The sequence below is a fragment of the Lepidothrix coronata genome, unplaced genomic scaffold (assembly GCF_001604755.1).
Source record: "Lepidothrix coronata isolate B3197 unplaced genomic scaffold, Lepidothrix_coronata-1.0 Scaffold88, whole genome shotgun sequence".
Classification (NCBI taxonomy): Eukaryota; Metazoa; Chordata; class Aves; order Passeriformes; family Pipridae; genus Lepidothrix; species Lepidothrix coronata.
In genome coordinates this window covers 1,567,076-1,586,358 of record NW_016690268.1, presented here as the reverse complement: position 1 = coordinate 1,586,358, position 19,283 = coordinate 1,567,076, and the positions used below count along the sequence as shown (strand labels likewise).

The window sequence follows — 19,283 nt, the reverse complement described above, 5'->3', positions numbered from 1 at the left end:
TTCCGCGCACGCGCGGCCGTGGCGGGGGAGAGGGGAACGGTGCCGTAAAGCGCGGACGGCGGACGATGTCGGGGCGGGCGGGTGCCGCGGCGCCGCCGGCGTTCGAGAAGCGGGTCCTGGTGACAGGCGGCGCCGGCTTCATGTGAGTAGTGCCCCGCCCGGGCTCCTGCCGGGTGGCGCGGGTGAGACGCCTTGTTCCTGTCCCGGGCCGGTCTCGCGCCGCCGCCGGCTCAGGGGCTGCTGGTGGCCCGCTGTGCGTTTGGACGTGGTAAGTGCTGGGGAGCGAGCTGGGGTGCTGCCCCGCCCGCCTTTCGCCCCCGGACAGCGAGAAGATGAAGGACCCCCCGGCGCTGACAGTGGGAGGCGGTGCTCGGTCTCTGCCGGGATTATGGTTGTACAGGGAAGGGCAACGAAACTGGCGAAGGGTCTGGAGCACAAGTTCTGTGAGGAACAGCTGAGGGCGCTGGGGATGTTTAGTCTGGAGAAGAGGAGGCTCAGGGGAGACCTTATCGCTCTCTACAACTACCTGAAAGGAGGCTGTAACCAGGAGGGGATCGGCCTCTTAGGCAGCTAGAGACAGGATGAGAGGACTTAGCCTCAAGCTACGCCGGGGAGGTTCAGGTTGGACATCAGCAGGAATTTCTTCACAGAAAGTGATTGGGCATTGGAATGGGCTGCTCAGGGAGGTGATGGAGCCACTGTCCTTGGAGGTGTTCAAGAAGTGACTGGATGTGGCACTCAGTGCCATAGTGTAGTTGACAAGGTGGTGATCGGTCATAGGTTGGACTCGATGATCTCAGAGGTCTTTTCCAACCTGAAAGCTTTTGTGGGTTGGGGGTCGAAGTGCTTTGAGCCAGCTGCTATTTCCCATGTCAGCCCCCCGGTGTTGTTGGCTCTACTGGAGTCAGAGAAAGGTCTGGTCTCTCTTAAGCTTGAGCCCATCAGTGAGCTCTGAGTCAGAAGCTATGAGAGGATTAGATTTCTGTGTATGAGTAACACCTGCTAAACCTGAGCCCTTAGGGTGAGCTTCTTGTACACAAGACTGTGCCAAGGAGGAAATGCCACCCGATTGTCTGGTTGTCACTTCTTGACAGCAGTGTTGGAGAGCTGAGTGATGGGAGTCAGTATTATGGGTTAGGAGAGTTGACTGTTTGGTTCTCCCTGATGCCTAATGTATAAAGAGTGTAAAAGTATTTTAGAATGGCAATTGAATATAGCACTTAACAGTTTGTTGGGGTTTTTTTTATGTGACTGTGAGGAATGCTGATTTCTTTCATTATAGCATGAAATTTTATTCTGATTTTTAATTTCTTAACTGTATGCAGTTATGTATACAGTATATTAGAATAATGTATAGAGTATATGTTAGAATAATGTTGACATATATCTTTGAATTTCTCTTTTACCTCTCTTGAGTATAGCCCCTTCTTCCCCCGAGGACTTTTGATATTGCTGAACTTATTTGTAATTTGCCATCTCTTTGTTACCTTAAAGCTAAGTGTATAATTGTAAAATATGTTTTTCTTCTACTCTGCAGTGCTTCACATGTAGTGGTCTCTCTGGTGAAAAACTATCCAAATTATCTGATTATAAATTTAGATAAGGTAATAGCTTGTTTTCTTTCTTGATATGGAAAACTGTTTTAAATGATTTTTGATGCAGTCTATAACATATTAAAATTTATATGGTCTATTGTTAGTTACTAATTTTTGTTTGATATTCCATTTCTTCCTATGCAAACAAAAAAAGTCAACTGCTGTTTGTGTTCCCACCACAAATAATTATTTGATTTAAAAACAAAGAAAGAGGGAAGCTTTTCAAGCTTTAAACTTGCGTTTAAGAATTTTTGCATTTAAGGTATCTTTTGAAGTTGTGTTTTTAAAGCTTAATCACATCTGCTTATGAAATAGGTTTTCTTTTGAAATAAGTTTTTACTTTATTCTCAGACTTTCTACTGATTAGGTTAGCTTATTTGCTTCCTGAAGCCCACTTATTGATGTTGTGTGGTTATTTCTCTTTAGCTCGACTACTGTGCAAGCTTGAAGAATCTTGAAACTGTCTCTGGGAAGGAAAACTACAAGTTTATCCAGGTGATAAAGCCTTCTCTTCTAGAAACTTGACTTTTTACTGATTTTTATCCCTTTGTATCCCAGGTAATGTGGTCTCCAGAGGTCCCCAAAGTGGAAACCACTGCTTTCATTTATGATAAAGTTGAAATTACTTCTACTCCTTCACTGTCAGAAATGAGTCAGCATAGGTAATATGCCAGTGTATGTGACAGTCAAATGGACATAACAGCATTTACTTCATCTGTTGCCATATTAATAGCCTTTGTATTTCACCCTCAGAAGCCTCTGACCATATGCGGTATATTCTGTCTTTTACATGAAGTAGTCTTTGAAGAGTTGATATATTTGATTGTATCACAAAGGTGTAGAATTGGTAAAAGTGTAATTTTGAGATGAGTGGTTTTAGGGATGGTTGTTTCACTTTTAATATGCGTGTGGTCAAGATGGACTTCGACGCAGCTCTTCTGTGCTTCTGTGATGCTCTCTTAGACTTTGAACCTTTAAAATCCACTGCTTGTCATATTCCATGGTGTGCAACACACTGTTGTGTTCGTACTGGACATCAGGCTACGTTCTTGCTTGTGCTGCTGTTGATGCTCATACAGTTCACAGTCATTCTGGAGCGGGGTTTCATGGTAACATTCAAGGTATACCTTTTCTTTTAGAAGTTTTGCCAATTAAATTTGTTTACTGCTTCCACAGTTTGTCTTCAAATAGGAGATTGATTCTGATTTATTGTTCAGATCAGTATTCTGACTGTTGGGCTTGTATGCTGAGGTTCTTCCTCTCTACCAAAGTCAGTGCTGATGCTGGTCTCTCTGTCTTGGGGGCTGCCCAAGGCTGCAGGACATCTGAGAAGTGCATATAGTTTAGTTTTCTGAAATAGCAACATTGTCAGAGGTAGTAGATGTGAGTTTATATTTTTTCTTAGGTTCAGGTGAAGTTGGGAATTGAGTTTGCCCTCACCTGTTTGGTGACCCCCAAGACTGTTTATGTTTTTGTGAACCTAAGCCCTTTGTTTCAGATAAGGGATTATCTCTGGGCTATTGGGATAAAAATTGTGTGACAGGGAAGGAACTGTCTGTATGCAGATGTGCACATATATGCAGTTTTAGCCAGACTGGCTTTTTGATTATTTTTCCGAAGGTCTTTGACTGTTTCTACTCTATGATATGAAATATATGAGTGCCATATAAAAGCCTTGTTAGCTGAATAGATATTAACATTTAAATGCCGAGGAGAGCATGGAATTCTAGAAGACAGCCACTGAACAATCAGGTCCCTGTGTGAAGCAGGGCAACAGTAACAAGAAATGATCTGGTTATACTGCTTTTGAACTAGAGTAGGAATATCTTGTCACAACACTTAGACCAGTATAAATAATTCCAGCTTTTCAGTGTTTGTTTGGTTTGTTTTTTTTTTTTTTTTGTGTTTTGGTGCTTGTATGTTTTTTTTTGTTTTGTTTTGTGGGAGTTTTGTTTTTTTTTTTTGGTTTGGTTTTTTTTTGTTGTTTGTTTTTGGTTTTGTTTGTTTGTTTTTTAGAGACGGTTTGTCACAGCTTAACATGCAGCTGATATGCAACCATGCTGTTTACACAGACAGGAAAAAGTGCCCTGGAAAAAATAATCTCTGATGTGTAACCCTTTTGATTAGAAATGTAACACTGTTGCTGACCTTAGGAGACAGCAAGAAGGATAGACACTGTAGTGGTACTTGAAAAGGAAACCTGTTTTGGAAAGTAGAGAAGTAAAAGTTTAGCAAATTTGCATCAGGGCCTTTGTAAAAGATAAGTTTTTATCACAGTTTCTGTTGTTGCTCATCACAGATGTACTAAGCTTGAATTTCAGTTTAAAAAAAAATCAGTAATTGTAACCATTTAGTTCAAAATAAGGTATGAGCTTGAAATGTATTTACTGGAGTGTTTCACTTTTATTCAGGGATGAGAAGTAGGGAAATCAGTTCACCTTCCTCCCATTTCTGACATAGAATACTTTTTTGAGGCTGTTATTCAGAATTGTTACTTGAGAACTTCTTGAACATAGATACATTTGAACTATTTTTAGTTACCTAGCTTGTTTTTGAAAATACAAAAGTCTTCCACGAGACACCTCTTCTCAGGTACTGTCTTGTTTAAGTTGAGCCAACAGGTAAATATCAAAAGGTTTTTCTCAGCTTGCATTTACCTTTAGAAGGTGCTAGTTCTGATGTCAAATTAAAGAATGTTTTTTTGTGTCGATGCCTGTCTCTTTTTTGGTAAATATATCAATTAAAAAAATAAATTACTGTAACAAACAACAAAAAGCAAAATCCTCACAAGACGTGCAGCCATCTGTTTTGACAGAAGTGGAAATCAGCTTCACCACTGGATGTCACTGTCTGCTTAGCCAGACTCCAGTAACTCTTACTTGCTCTTTCAAACTCAGCATTGAAGTTCCACAATATGTTGCTGTTGTGTGTATTTTGGGGAACGCTGCTGTTTTTTATGTTAATAGTAATAAGTTTCCTGAAATGAGTTTTGTTGAGGATGTTTCGCAAAATGGGTGAAATTTATTATCTGGTCTTATTTTAGACATGGAATTGATAAATTGCCCAAAACTCAGTTGGTAGTGGTGTTTATATCCTGTGCTCACTTTGTCATGATTTGTTATATGACAATTGGTATGAGACTATTTTCTATCAAAAATGATTTTCTAATTTTTTTTAGGGGGATATTTGTGTACCTGATTTTATAAAACACCTCTTTGAAACTGAGAAAATAGATATAGTCCTTCATTTTGCAGCCCAAACACATGTAGGTGAGCATCACTGCATGTTTTCATATTGTTTTCCATGGCTATACCTGCTTGAAATGTATACTGATATTTTTTGTCTTTTCACTCCATATAAACTAAGGATCCAGTTTGTATCTGCAAATGATGTGCTTCACTGTCTGGTAGCCTTTTTAACTTAAAGGAGGTCATAGCCTTGATTTCAAAAGTGCTTCATTTGACTGTTGTCTGCTTTGATTGCACATAAATGGTAATGCCCTCCTCCCCCTTTTTACTTGCATTACGTTTTTAAATTCTATCTAGACTCACATGTAACTGACAGTGTACTGATGGAGTCATAAAGGCAATGGAGAGAGAGTTTGTGCAGAGTCTTAAGTTTTTACTCGATTGGCTCCAACCTCACATGAGAAAACACGGTGTAGAAGCTGAAGGATTAAGTCCCGTCAGAATGCTGCCTCAGTTCTAGAGAGAATGAATTGTACTTAAAAGTGCCTATTTCAGATTGCTGCTCTTCATTATCACTGTTATTAAGAACAATCCCTGCCATGCTCCTTTCATTGTGAGAAGAAATCCTCAAAGAATTCCCCAGGAAAATACTTCTTGAAATTGTCAGATATTCACAAAGTCATTAGGTCAGTTGGACAGTTAGAATTAGAGCAGGTGCTGGTTAATTACAGTAATAGATATGTGTTATTGCATCTTACAACGGTCTTTGACACTTTTCTTACTGGGCTTAACCTTTCCGAGTGAGAAGGGAAGTAGTTATGCTTAAATAAAGTTAGATAATGCTATTTTAGGTTAAAAAGTCCATTTCCAATAAGCTGTTGCTCCGGATTCCAACCTCTTGTTGAAAGCAAGGATTTTTGTCTTCAAGTAAGTGTAGAAAGTCCCTTTATTTAATAATGACCTTGCTATCTCACAAGTCTATATTTCAACCTCTAGTATTATTCAGTAGGAACCAATAGCCCTGTGTTGCCTAAATTTAATCAGAATTGTTTGAATTTTTTTTATGTAGATCTTTCATTTTGGCATGCCCTGGAATTCACCTACGTGAATGTTTATGGCACTAATGTGCTAGTTGCTGCTGCACATGAAGCCAATGTGGAGAAGTTTGTCTATGTTAGTACAGATGAAGTATATGGAGGTAGCACTGATGGGGTAAGTTTGAAAGTACCTGAGGGTTTTCCTAGCTTTACTTGCTTTTAATAGTGAAAACAAACCGAGCCTAACTTTCCTTGGCTTTTGTAAATGTGTGACTTTCAAGCTGTTTCTGACAGTACTGGGACATGTAAATAAACACTGGTTGTTTCTAGAAAGCTGAGTGTCAAAATTGTCCTGATTTTTTTTTTTTTTAAATATGGTGTTTTATATTGAATATGTATTACCTAAAGCAGTGAGGTTGGGGTCATTAGTGACCTGAATACTGCTCAGAAATAGTATCAGAGAGTGTATTATGTAGTTTTTGTCTTGGAGCATTAGTGAGATTTCAGTAATGGGCACAGTTTGACAGGTGGGGAACTGCTTTTATTCTCTAGCTAAAATGCTAACAGAACTGTAGGTAGTGACAATTCAAACAGGAAACAATTCCTGTATTACTGTAATAAATATTCAGGTGTTTATTGTTGTTCTATGAAAATCTTTGATTTCTGACAATTTATGCCTGACCTTAATTCAGGAAATGTGATTTAGCTCAGTAAAAAGGCAAAATATGCATGTTCATCTTTTTAAGGGCAGAAATAACAGTCAAGGAGCCTTGTGCTATAGTCCATGAAAATATTAATGTACTTTAGAAAATCCTGTGCACTTTCTTATTGTCGCAATGTCTTTTATCAGTTCCTTCAACACAACTTCCGTCAGTAGACTTTAATGATACCTGAGGAGAATGTTTTCTTGTGTGTAGACCAGTGGTTTGGCTGATACCTTCAAGTGAACCTTTTCTGCCTCTAGGCATTTGAAAAGAGCACTTTAATCTTTGTGAATCACACTAGAAATTCTTGTAGAGTTTTTTTGAAGGGAGGAAGTCCAATTAATTTCAGAGGCAATGGTCAGACAAGAACAGTAAGTCTTTTAATCGTGTTAAGGTGATTGTTACAAATCACACTTTGTGTAGTATCCCTCCTTGGGTTGGTCTGGTTTTTTTCTTCCAGGGGAGAAGTAGACTGAAGTGGCAAGATAACCTGGAAACTACCTGTTTTTGGAAGAATTATTGAAGCTTTGCTTTGGAGGCTTTTGTGTTGCAATTCTACATTTCTTACAGAAATAAAATTTATAGAGAAGCTTAAGAAAAGACCCCTTTAATTTCGGTCAATTTGCTAGTGGTGGTGCGATGGCGCTCTGAGGCAATATGAACTTGAAAAGGATTGAGCCTCCCTGTAGCAAGGGATTTACTATCTTACAAGATAAAAATCTAAGGACCTGCTACCTTGAGGTACTCTGCTAGAAGTACAAAAATACTGCTGCTGGTGACCTGGCTGCCTCCTGTGTTTGATAAATAGACTGTCTTTTGTTGTGGACTTCGTCAGACAGATGTGCTTGGATATTTAGGGATTTTTCTTTTGTAACTTTAAGGCTTATCTGGCCAAAAGAAATGGAGTAATGCATTTTTTTTTTTTTTGTTTTAGGAATTTGATGAATCTTCACCAAAACGTCCAACAAATCCCTATGCCTCCTCTAAAGCAGCTGCAGAGTGTTTTGTTCAGTCTTATTGGGAAAGGTACCAAGTAAGTTGATGGAAGCTTTAAAAACTCTGAAGCCTATAGTTAAGTGTCTGTATTATGTATAGAAGAGTATAAAAAAAACCTCACTACTAGTCCACACAGTGCCTCCTCTTTCCTTATTGTTAGTCCTCTAGTTTGGATGCATTGGAGAATGTCCACCAATAAGTAGTGGAGATACACTGCTAGACAGTGTGGACAGGTCAGATGTGTTAAATTTTTGAATCTGCACTGTAATGTCTAAAAATGCGCTTTGATAAAATGATGAAAGAGAACATTAGGAATTTAAAAACCACTGCTAAGTTTGAAGGAAATAAGAAAGTATTATACAGAAGCAGAACATGCAAAATTCAAATTGTATTAAGACCAGGCTTATAGTCAAAACAAAAAAAGAAAGAAGAAAAAGTCCTATTAGTCAGATTTGCTTAAGCAAAAATATTTAAAATTTTCAATGCTTTAGGCTTTTGTTCTTGACATGATATTTTTGATATAAAGTGGACATGAATAGGATGTTAATGACATCTTGGAATAAGTACATGTATGTAATGTCCTCTGGTGGTTCCAGAGCAAGACAGAGATTTCAAACATTTGTCACCTGTGGTACTTCTAACAGGCTGAGAAGGCTGGAGGCCCTTGCCTGTTTGGGAGAAACACAGGTAGTTTAATTCATTAATGTTTGTAAAGGCTTACAAGATTTTTGAATAAGCACTGTGCTTGTGTCAGTTTGTGGTTTATTGAATAGCAAGAAGCTTACAGATTTTTACTGGTATATATTTTCTTATGTAATCACATGTATGTTTAATGCTCTCAAGTTTCCAGCTGTTATCACACGGAGCAGTAATGTTTATGGACCACATCAGTATCCAGAAAAAGTAAGTTAAACTATGCTTTACTCTGAGCTTCAGTGTACCGTAATTGAGGGTTGCAGAGATGTTACTTTTTTCTCATATAAATGGGGTCACTTTTGAAAAAAGCGCTATTGCAACTAATGTGTGATTGTATATTTTGAACTCAGACTAACATGTCTTACCACAAGCACATCTTTTTTGATCATCAATAAAACTTCAATTAGAGACTTTTCATTATTTATGTGAATTTTATGACAGTGACTTTGTTTCGTTATTTTTCTGTTTTTGAAAGGATATCTTGGCAGGGTTCCCCTACAAATTACATAAATTCATATGTCATGTTCTGTAATTGGGAGTTTGTAATAACTAAGGTAAACATTTCAAAAAATAAATTGTGAGAGCACAATATGTCTGGTATAGAAAGTGATGTTCTAACCTGTACAGAAAACAGATAAGATGAAGCTTATAGCATACAGATATGAGGGGAGAAGTAGTGTAAAGTGACTGGTCTTTGCATGTATTTATACAGACCTTGCAGGGTAACTATTTAAAATGGTTATTTGTGAGAGGGAGCTGCCTTTTTAAGTCTATACCAAAATCTGCTATGGAAATCTAGTTCATGGAAATATATTGATGGAATGAAAGTGATAATCATATGTACTCCTTGAAGTTTGGAACTTGTGTGAAATATAACTATATTTTGCAGTTCTACTGAGGTATATTTTTTAATTTGAATGGCTCTTTACGTTTTGTGGTGGTGGTTCCCTCCCTCCCGCCCAGATAAATTTATTTTCCCCTACATTATTGCAGGTGGATAAGCAATGTTTTTTAGAATACATTTTTCAATGATCTGTGACTTGGGAAATGCCTGGCTACAAGTTGCATGATTGCTGGAAGTATATTCAGGGGATGTATCACTATTTGCTTGGTTTTGACTTCTATATATTCTTCCTCACATACCCAATTTCAGTTACTGCTAAGAACACAGCACTAGGCTAGATGAATTTTTAGTTTTACTTAGTATGTCTGTTCCTATGTTTAAAGTAGTAAGTTAACAAAATTAAAATAATTTGAGTAGTTTGCTTATGGCTTAAGTTTAAGAACTTTAGTAATGAGGCCAACTGTTCTGAAGTTTCTGGGACATTATGAATGGATGTAAACTTGTAGCTGAACATAATGCTGTAAATCTTTGTGCAGCAAGCTAGTGGCTGTTGCTTGATCTGTGTTTATTTTCCTTGAAATTCTCTGTTGGCTCTCTTCCAGTTTTAACTATTTCAACAACTCTTACTTTTTGATTATAGATTTACTATAATTTGCTGGATATTTAAACCTTGTTCTGAACTGTTGGCAGTAATTATTTCTAGTTACTGTTGTGTGCAAAAAGTAATGGAAATTTTTTTTATTTTTGTAAAAATGTTACATTTTGTAACTGCCAGAAAGATAAGGTTTACACTAAAATAGAGGCATCTACTCTTAAGGACCAAAAGCCTTGCAGTTTCTAGGCTTGATACATTCTTTCATTAGACTTAATAAAACTTAAGTATTTAAAGGATTTTAATAAAATACTTAATGATACTTGACTGGTGAAGTCCTTATTCAGATTAACAACTTCTAAAATAGCTGAGTAATTTTTTTTTGTTTGATTCCTTAGGTTATTCCAAAGTTTATATCTTTGTTGCAACAGAACAGAAAATGGTAGGTAACTTGCGTTTTTTGTTTGTGGTATTTGTGCTATAAAACTGTAATTATGATTATAAATATGTGCTACAGTTTGTAAAATGATAATTTCATAACTAAGTTATGAATTAGTTATTTTAATAATAGGATTTCCTTAAAGTAAAGGATAGTTTACATGTCAGCTACTGAAAGTACCTTCAGGTAACATCTAACAGTAAAACTGATTAAAATACAGTCCAGTAAATTGAACCTGTCTGTTTAAGGTTTAACAAAAATTTTTTGTCTTTTCCTTGTCCTAGCTGTATTCATGGTTCTGGACTTCAAAGAAGGAATTTCCTTTATGCAACTGATGTGGTAGAAGCATTCCTTACTGTCCTGAAGGAGGGGAAGCCAGGTGAAATTTATAACATTGGAACTAACTTTGAGATGTCCATTGCCCAGCTTGCTAAGGAGCTAATCCATTTAGTGAGTAAACAGTTCTGATGCTTTTTTTTACCATTTTTCTTTGCACATATTTACAATTCTTCTACAAACCTCTTGTAGCTCTAAAAGAGCTGAGATTTGTGATGGGTCTTGGAAGGTAATTGTAGCAGAATGATGTGCTACCTCTTCTGTGGCAGCTGTACTGTGTAAGTTTGCAGTACAGGCTATGCTGTGTTGGACTGCTGCATCAGTTATCCTGACTGGGACATAACTGGCATAGTGATTAAATACCATTTAGTAGGGTTTTTTTCATGCTAGCTGCTTTAGTTTTGGTCTGAAAATGTAGCACTATTAAAATCTAACAATTTGATTATGGATGTTTTGGCAGTGCTCAGATGAAGGAGAAATATTGAAATTGTTCTAGACAATTTTGGTAATTTCAGTTGTTTGAAAACTCAGTTTACAAAAGACCATTTCTGTTTGTGGTTTGTTTTTTTTTTTTCTTAACAAACATATCTTGTTAAGTGTGTTTTTTTTAAGTGTATGGTTAGACAGTAGTGCAAGATGTATGGGGTTGATAATTGTTTCTCTTCTTGACAGATAAAGAAGACCAGTTCAGAATCTGAAATGGAGCACTGGATGGATTATGTCAAAGACAGGTAAGGAGTGTGGAGCATTTGCAGGATATCTTGGACATGCAAGATAGCTTTGTCCTGAAGGTTTCTGATACTCTTGCCAAATAGTTTTTTGTGGAAGTGTTTCTGTTCTGAAGGAGGGAACACTTCTGAGGGACTAAGCTGTTTTGCTGTCTTAATTTTTTTTTTCACTAGTGTATTTGACATCTATGATCTATACAGAGCATTGTATAGAAAAACAGGATTTCCATTTATTATTTGGATCTTTAGGTCAGAGTGTATGTCTTGAAGGGGAATGTGTAATGCTAATCTGTCTGTCTTCAAACTTTCTTCATACTTCTCACTACTGAAGCCCACTCTGGGAAGAGAGGACAGGTTTTGCACAGCAGCTAAATTTTTTCATCAAGATAGTTTACATAGGTTATTCAGTACTTTGTATTCAACATCACTGACTGAGATGAATTGTCTCTCGCTTAGCTTTGGTATTTTGACGTTAATGTGACTAATTCAGACTTATATGTATTTTATAGTAAGACCCACTCTGCAGGCAGAAATATGTGCCTATGGAGTGTAGTTACTTTTAGATTTCTATCTTAAGCTGAAGCTGCTATCTCAAAAGTGGATGCAAATCTCTAAAGTGCCAAAGTTAGGGTGTTGGTAAAAATGGATAACTTTTATAGATGTGCTTTTGCTGTGTGTTTCTGTCCTTAATTTCAGGCTTGGTTTCGCTCTGTTCTTTTATCTCCATTTCTTTTCAGCAACAATGAGTCTCTGCTTACTTTAGATATCACTCTCTCCAGAGTGATTAGAAATGACGTGTCTACTGATAGCAGTTAAGTATTATGGCCTTTAGAATTCTCACTTTCTGTTCACATGTGGATTGTTATCATAGCAACTGAAGTGTCTTTAAATGTACTTTTTTTGTTTTGAAAAGGAAGCGTTCTTCAGAATCCTGTCTGAGTATCACAGACCTTTGAACAAATTGCCTTTGGCTCACATGATATGACTGTTCAGTAGGTCTCAGTGTAATTCAGCCTGGGATGTTTCTTCATGTGTATTAGGCACTGTTTCCTCATGTTTAAACATAAATGGGCTTGGGAAAACTAACCACATAGGAATACATGCTTCAAAGAAGGTTGAGGTCTTATAAAAGCTACCTAACTAATGATTTAATTCTGTAATGAGCGACTTAAAGGTCATGGGGGTTACTTGCTATGGAAAAATTAGTTCTGCTTCTGCTTGAGATTAGTGTGTTATAATAACAGTGAGAAGTACTTGGTTTGTGTTTGCACATGTACCTTGACTATTCAATATGCCAGTGCCAGTAATGCAGGAATGCTAGACAAGGCTACCTATCTGCCAGACTGTGGAAGTGAAAATCTGTGTAAGATACCTCTTTCTGTGTTGAATCTTGCAGCTTGGGATTCTACATATTCAGTAGTACCACGTTTATGTAGCTACCCTGAGGCACTGTAATGACAATGCTTTGGAAGCCTGTGTGTTTTAAATCTGAAGTATGTGTAAATTTGCGAGTTTTCAGGATGAAAAATGTAAATGCTAATATTAGAAAACACTGGCTTTGTGTTGCAAGTGCAGTGACTTGCACAATTGCATTGGCAGTGATTCGAGTTTTACATTAATTTTGTGCCAGTAAAATATTAATTCATATTTATTCTAGTCAATTCCAAGTAACTGACTGTACAAACTGAATTGTATTGTTGTAGCTTCACTCAGCTGCCACGTATTTTTTGAAGGCAATGCAATCTGTTCATGTTGATGGGAATTTTTAAAATTGAAGCATACCTAATATTCCTTTGAAGACAATGTGAAGTACTGCATCTCTAATTAATGAAGTCTGATCAAATTGTTTTCTGTATGCATTTTATACTTCATCAGGCCTACAAATGACCTGAGATATCCAATGAATTCAGAAAAGATGCACAACTTAGGATGGAGACCTAAAGTGCCTTGGAAAGAAGGAATAAAGAAAACAAGTAGGACTGATGGCTTTTACACTGATGTAGAATTGATAGGAGGAGGGAGGGGGGGAAGGGGGAGGAAATGGGTATATAGGTTAGTTAATTAGAAGCTAAAGAGATAGAATTTAACGCTTAAATTTTACATAGAATTGTCTGCTTTTTAGTAGTGAATTTACATGATTTTAAAAAAGTTTAATCCCTTTTTAGTGCTAGAATAAGTCTTGCATGAAGAACTTCTAAAATTTAAACTAGATTTTTATGGTATTATAGGTTAAAATTTTGCATAATGAACTATTAGCATGTTGTTAGTCTTATGATGTCTGTGGAATATTTGAACTTCCCTGTTATCTCTGGTCAGCTTGACTCATCAACGTTTTCTCCATACTAGTTGAATGGTACAAAGAAAACTTTCACAACTGGAAAAACTCGGAGAAAGCTTTGGAGCCTTTTCCTGTGACAGAGCCATTTGCACAACTCGGTGGTCCATAGGGTGGTGCAGAACCTGAAGGAGTTTTTTCTACCTCATACGATCTTTTCTTCAAAGCCTGCAATCAAGTGGCTGCACTGGAGTCTGAATGTTTTCAAGATACATGTGATGAGTACAGAGCTACAGTGTGGCACAACTTTGGAACGGTTTCAGCTTTTGGTGCAATACTCTATTCTCACTAGGTATTGATTTTAAAGACCTGCACAGAGTGAAGCATATTTATAATGCTATAAAGTTACGTAACTGAAGTAAAATCTGCCTTATTAACTAAGAATAATTAATTGCAATTATAGCTTTGGGACTTTCAGTTAGCTTCATTTTAGTTGTGAAATCATTTGTCTGTATTAGTTTGTTTTTACAGTGTAATATATTATTTTTGTCACTTCAAAGAGTTAAGTTTTATTTTTAATCAAGAGGAGAAATGTTATATTTTTTTTGCGAGTTGAAATGAGTTGATAAAAGCTAGACATGGCACCTGTATTGTTCTGTCCATTTCTCTTGGTGCAATATTAACTTCTGTAGATGGCTGATTAACCTGTTACCTCCTGTATAACTTTAAATGCCCCTTTTTAAGGAGAGCAAGGGGGAAAGGTGTCAAGAAGTAGCAGGTGTTCTTGCTGAGATTTCCAGAAGCATTTTCTTAAACTTTGTCCTCTTTTTACTGTATTACTGTCTTTTACATGTTAATTTCCTTTTTTTATATGTAAATGTAACAAACTTGAAATACTGGAACACAGTTAACATTCCAGTGATATTATGTCCTGTGATATGAAGGCTATTTATAGAGAAAATGTTTTTAAATACTTCTTTTTCTGTGAATTGTGGGTTGGCAGACCTTATTCAATGCAGTGTTTCACACTTTTTTTTTCTGTAACATTTTAAAGATAAAACAATATTTGAATTTTAATGTAAAATTTGGAAAAAAACTTCAATTCTAGAAATATGTCAGTGAATCTTTTTCTAAGTTGATTCAGTAATAAAAGTCATGGTGTAACTGGTTTCTCTTAATTAAGAAAAACATACTGAAAATGTGGATGGTGGGTTTTTTAAAAAAAATATTTCTTAGCTCTTCCTCTATCCTGAAAAAATTACCTTTTTTCGGTATTAAAAAAATTACTTTTTTTTCTTTGAGGTGTGGTGTGGCAGATACAAAAGAGACCACTCTTCTTGGTTTTATCACTTGAGCTTCTGTACTTGGCACAGTCCCAGATCCTTCTGTGGCCCCTGGGTAGAGCTGCAAGAAGCATAAGACTGGGATGCTGTGGTGTTCTCAGCAGTTGTAGTGACTTCAAAATTGTCTCAGAAATTGGGAGGTAACTCTTAAAACACAAGTGCTCCCAACGTCATCACACCTCTTGTGTGGTGCACGGTGCTTTTGATAAAATGCCACTTCTGTTTGGCAAGAGTCATTCTAGAAAAAAGGCTGTTTCTAGGTGTACCACAGTGCCAAGTATGTGTTCTAAAGTTTAGGAGTGTGTTATTGAAGGTGACATTTCTGTGACAAACTGGGATAATAACGCTACACTTGAATTGTGTGGCAATTGTATTTTTTGGATTTCTGATATACTTGGTTTGGAAGTCAAAGCCTCCATTTGGGAAGGACAGAGGTTACAGGAGTTAGTATGTGTTGCTCTGTTAGCATACTTGGTTTACCAGATGCACTTCCATGGATGAATCACTTAAATTTCGTTGTCAAACACATTGCTGGTGACATTCAAATATTTTCTTAATTTTTGTATTTTTCTTCAGATATGGCTTCCGTACAACGTGCATCCTTCCTTACAATATCCATGTTCATGTTTTGTGTTCTACAAAAGCCAGTACCAGAAATAGCTGAAGTGCTGCAAAGATCTGGTTTAGCTGTATTTATGGTTACCGTGGCAGCTGCTTTGGGTTAGATGCACACAAGTCTGTATATTTCACATCTGCTTATACTGGAATACTGGTTGTGATGTGTTTTTAGGAGGAGAGATTACAGATTACTATAATCTTATTATATAAAACCTACATAAACCTTAATTTGAAATTATTTTAAACATTCAAAATAGGTACAGTGTCTTTGGAACACTAAAAATCAATTAACTTATGATGGTGTTATCAGAAATGCACAGAAGAAAGCAGTAGAGTGTGATTGTTTTATTGAATAGATCTTTTGAAAATTGTTTTGAATATTTAGATGCTGAAGATGCAAGCTTTGATATTTATGTCACTATCCAATCAAGTGATATTACCAGGAGTGGATTTTTCAAAAGGATCAATTAATTTTTAGTGGAAGCTGTTCTGGTTTATTTAGGTTTTGAAGATTTAATCCTTCCAAGTGATTGAGATTTTTGGCTCAGTATTCCTACTTTTATTTATATATATATAAATGTATGTATGCACATTTTAAATATATATTTTTTTAAAAATCTAGGAGGCTTTTTCTTTGAGCTACTTTGCTGTAGATCAGGTTTTCTTAGTGGGTGAGTGCTCTGGTAGGACCATTTCTTTCACAGAGAAAAGTATTTTTCCTGTCAGAGGAAACAGCTTATTTTGCCATTAACCTTCTGGCTTCTATAGGAAGAAAGGAACAAAGGATCAACTAGTGAACTGTCACTGTGGGGAATTGTAATGCTTTTAGGTTTTATTTCTCACTGTTTTTACTGGGAAGCACTTCTGCAGATGACAAAGGGGGAGTGATGTAAAATACTGTGAACACTGTAATCTTTCACTCCGTTCTCTCGAGGTTTGTGTCACAGAACAAAGGCTACACGAATTAAGAAAATAAATGGAGTAAACGTGTATGTCACTTAAATCACTAAAACTTTCTAAGGGATAAGACTGGCCTTTGGCAAGGGTTTTGTATCCAGGTTCCATCATGGACTTGGGAAGTTATTTGGGTACAGCTGTGGGTTTGCATCTCTTTTTGGGGTTAATGTTGTGAGCTGGATCAGATCTTTGGGAAGCAGCTCCTGAAATCCCTTGTGCATTGGGGAAAACCAACATTGCTACCCCATTATTTTGGTGTAGCACACCTGCTATTCAGTACCTCCCTTGCCAGCAGCAAGTGAAAAGATTGGGAAGACATTGAAGTGGGCAGCTGAGACAGCCATCTGCAGTCATAGAATCATAGAGTGGTTTGGGTTGGAAGGGACCTCAAAGACCATCTGGTTCCAGCCCCCCTGCCAGAGGCAGGGACACCTTCCACTGGATGAGCTTGCTCAAAGCCCCATCCAACCTGGCCTTGAACACTTACAGGGATGGGGCATCCAGAGCTTATTCTGCAAACTGTGGCCTGTGGGCCCTTGTGTGTATGGATTGGCTGCAGTTTGTGCAATGGGGATAACTCTTACTTTCTCCAAGGCTTTCTCTGGTGTGACCTTGGCACTTGCTTACATTTGTATGCTGATTGGCATGAAGGGGTGTCACTGTGGTTGAGGCTGATCATCACTGTCATCATATGATGGACTAGAAAAAATCTTTAGTTTGTCCACCCTGTACTTTATTTGATGTAGGAGAAAGGTTGTGAGTGAAAAAAAAACATGTTGTGGGCTTTTTTTTTGTTTCTTGATTCAGAATGCTTCATTTTACTAAAACTGTGTTCTTATGCTCTTTAAGTAGCCATGAAATGCAAAAATCTTTCTACTTTTCAGGAGGAACTTTTAATGCAAAACCACTCCCTGAATTCTTTCTGGGGAAAAGGTAACTGTTAAATATTCTATATCTGGGACTGAACTGTCCTACTCTTTTTTTTTTCATTTGTTTTGTATTACCTTAAGTTTTTATTTCCATTTCCATTTCATTTTACCTGGCAAAACAAATGTTTCTAAAAATAATAAATATCAGAATAACCCATTGGTCCGTAGTAGCTCTGTTGTGGTAATGTATGAAAACTCTTAAGTCAATAGTGTTTTTGACTTCTAAGCATGCCACGACACATTTGGAGCTTATCTGCAGCAAAGATCACAAGGTTGTGTTAGCTGCATCAGTAGGAGACATGCTTGTTAAGGGATTACATGCATAATTTCTCAACAAAACAGTCATTGCCAGTGGCAATGGAAAATCACGAGAAGATGAGATTTTGTATCAGTATGTTGTTTGCACACCTCTTTAGTACAGTGGTGTGGGTGGTTTTTTTAACCTCTCCCTAATAGAAATTTTTTTGTTAAGAGTTTTTGTTTTCAGTCATGAAACTGCTGGCCTGGTCCTCAGCCTTTTTGCTTCTGAAAATAGGTCTTTGACTTTTGAAAATGTATCAGCTCCTGGAGAACGGTGTTTGCTCACAAAATATTTCCCAAAAGTGGAACAATTTGAGGAAAAATACACTCTGAAAATAAAAGGAAATAGAGGGGTCTGTATCACTGGATATTCATATGGCTGGCTTGGGAAGAGGCTGGTTTTTCCCCACCTGAAAAAGGAGGAATTTGTTGAACTCCTCTATTATTGTGGAAGAGAGGTAAAAAAAAATGTTTTAGTGGTTTTTTTTGTTTGGTTTGGTTTTTTTTTGTTTGTTTTTGTTTTTGTTTTTTTTTGTTTTGTTTTGTTTTTTTAACTAACATGAGGGAGCAGCAGTGAACAGTCTTGCTAAGCAGCGTCTCCCCACACAGTGTGCAGGGAGCATGAATAGAGGATGCTGTTATGGGTAGCTCTTTCTGGAGCCATGGGATGTGCAAATAAACACAAACCTGGGAGGTGAACATACAGTACCAGTGCAGTGTGCACTGTTGTGGCCACTTGGGTATATCCCTTGCCTTTAGCTTGTATCAGGAATGTTATAGCAGTTGCTTGTTGAAATAAATGCCTAATCAACAATGTGAGCATAAACTATTCTTTTCTTATAACTGTGCTTAGGATTTGTGATTTATGCAGACACATGGAGTTTTTCCTATGGAACATGCAACTCCCAGCAAGACTATGGAAAAATGAGGGTGCAAGTAACCCTTGTATTCCAGTCTCTTTGTGATACATCATTTCTGCACAGAATTTGTCAGGCTTCAAAATAAAGTCCCTGAAAACTGAAGCTAAAATACTGCTAATTTAACGCTCCTAAATCCCACAGAATGTTGTAGTTTCTATTACTCTCCCAAATGAGCCAGGGAGCCAAAGCCAAAACACCATTGTTCTGATAGTAAACACGCGTAGGTTATGTGTGGTGCATAGATGTATACGGGTAGTTTTGTGTTACTGCTGCATTTTAATTTGGCTTACGGCAAAGACTCTTCATTGATTCGTTTGTGCTATCCAGCACTGTAGAGTGAATAACATCTGTTTTATTTAAATCACCAAGGGTAATAAACTCAGCCAGGTGACGGGTGGGAAAGAACAAATTAGTCCTATCACGCCAAAACGAAAACCACGGCAGCCGAAATAGCTCAGTTGGGAGAGCGTTAGACTGAAGATCTAAAGGTCCCTGGTTCGATCCCGGGTTTCGGCAGAAGAGCCTCCTTCTTTTTTCCTCTCCATGATCGGGAGGTGGCGAGCGGATGCTGCTGCTGTAGCAGCCCAGCGGCCTCTGCTCCCAGGGCTTGTGGAGAGCCGCGGAATCCTTTGTTGAGCCGATACCGAGCGTGTCGCTCATGACGAACCCTTGTCTGCTTTCCAGTTTCCCGTTTTAGCTCTTTTAAGTTTACCTTTTTTATTAAGGATGGTAAAACAAAGCAGCAAGCTTCTTTTCCGGTCCCTTCTCTGCCCCTTGCCATCTCCC

General features: G+C 37.5%; 1 protein-coding gene and 1 non-coding gene across 2 annotated transcripts; both read left to right on the top strand.

The window, feature by feature from the left end:
- Positions 1–16: 16 nt before the first annotated feature.
- Positions 17–14,618, top strand: TGDS (TDP-glucose 4,6-dehydratase). The gene is made up of 12 exons (XM_017821073.1): positions 17–142; positions 1,538–1,604; positions 2,022–2,090; positions 4,774–4,864; positions 5,853–5,995; positions 7,459–7,557; positions 8,364–8,423; positions 10,051–10,094; positions 10,376–10,541; positions 11,100–11,158; positions 13,031–13,128; positions 13,502–14,618. The coding sequence occupies exons 1-12, from the start codon at positions 66–68 to the stop codon at positions 13,600–13,602; spliced, it is 1,074 nt and encodes a 357-aa protein (XP_017676562.1). The 5' UTR covers positions 17–65; the 3' UTR covers positions 13,603–14,618.
- A 4,322-nt stretch (positions 14,619–18,940) lies between these two features.
- TRNAF-GAA lies at positions 18,941–19,013 on the top strand. The gene has a single exon. It is a non-coding gene; the product is annotated as a tRNA-Phe (tRNA).
- The last annotated feature ends 270 nt before the right edge of the window (positions 19,014–19,283 follow it).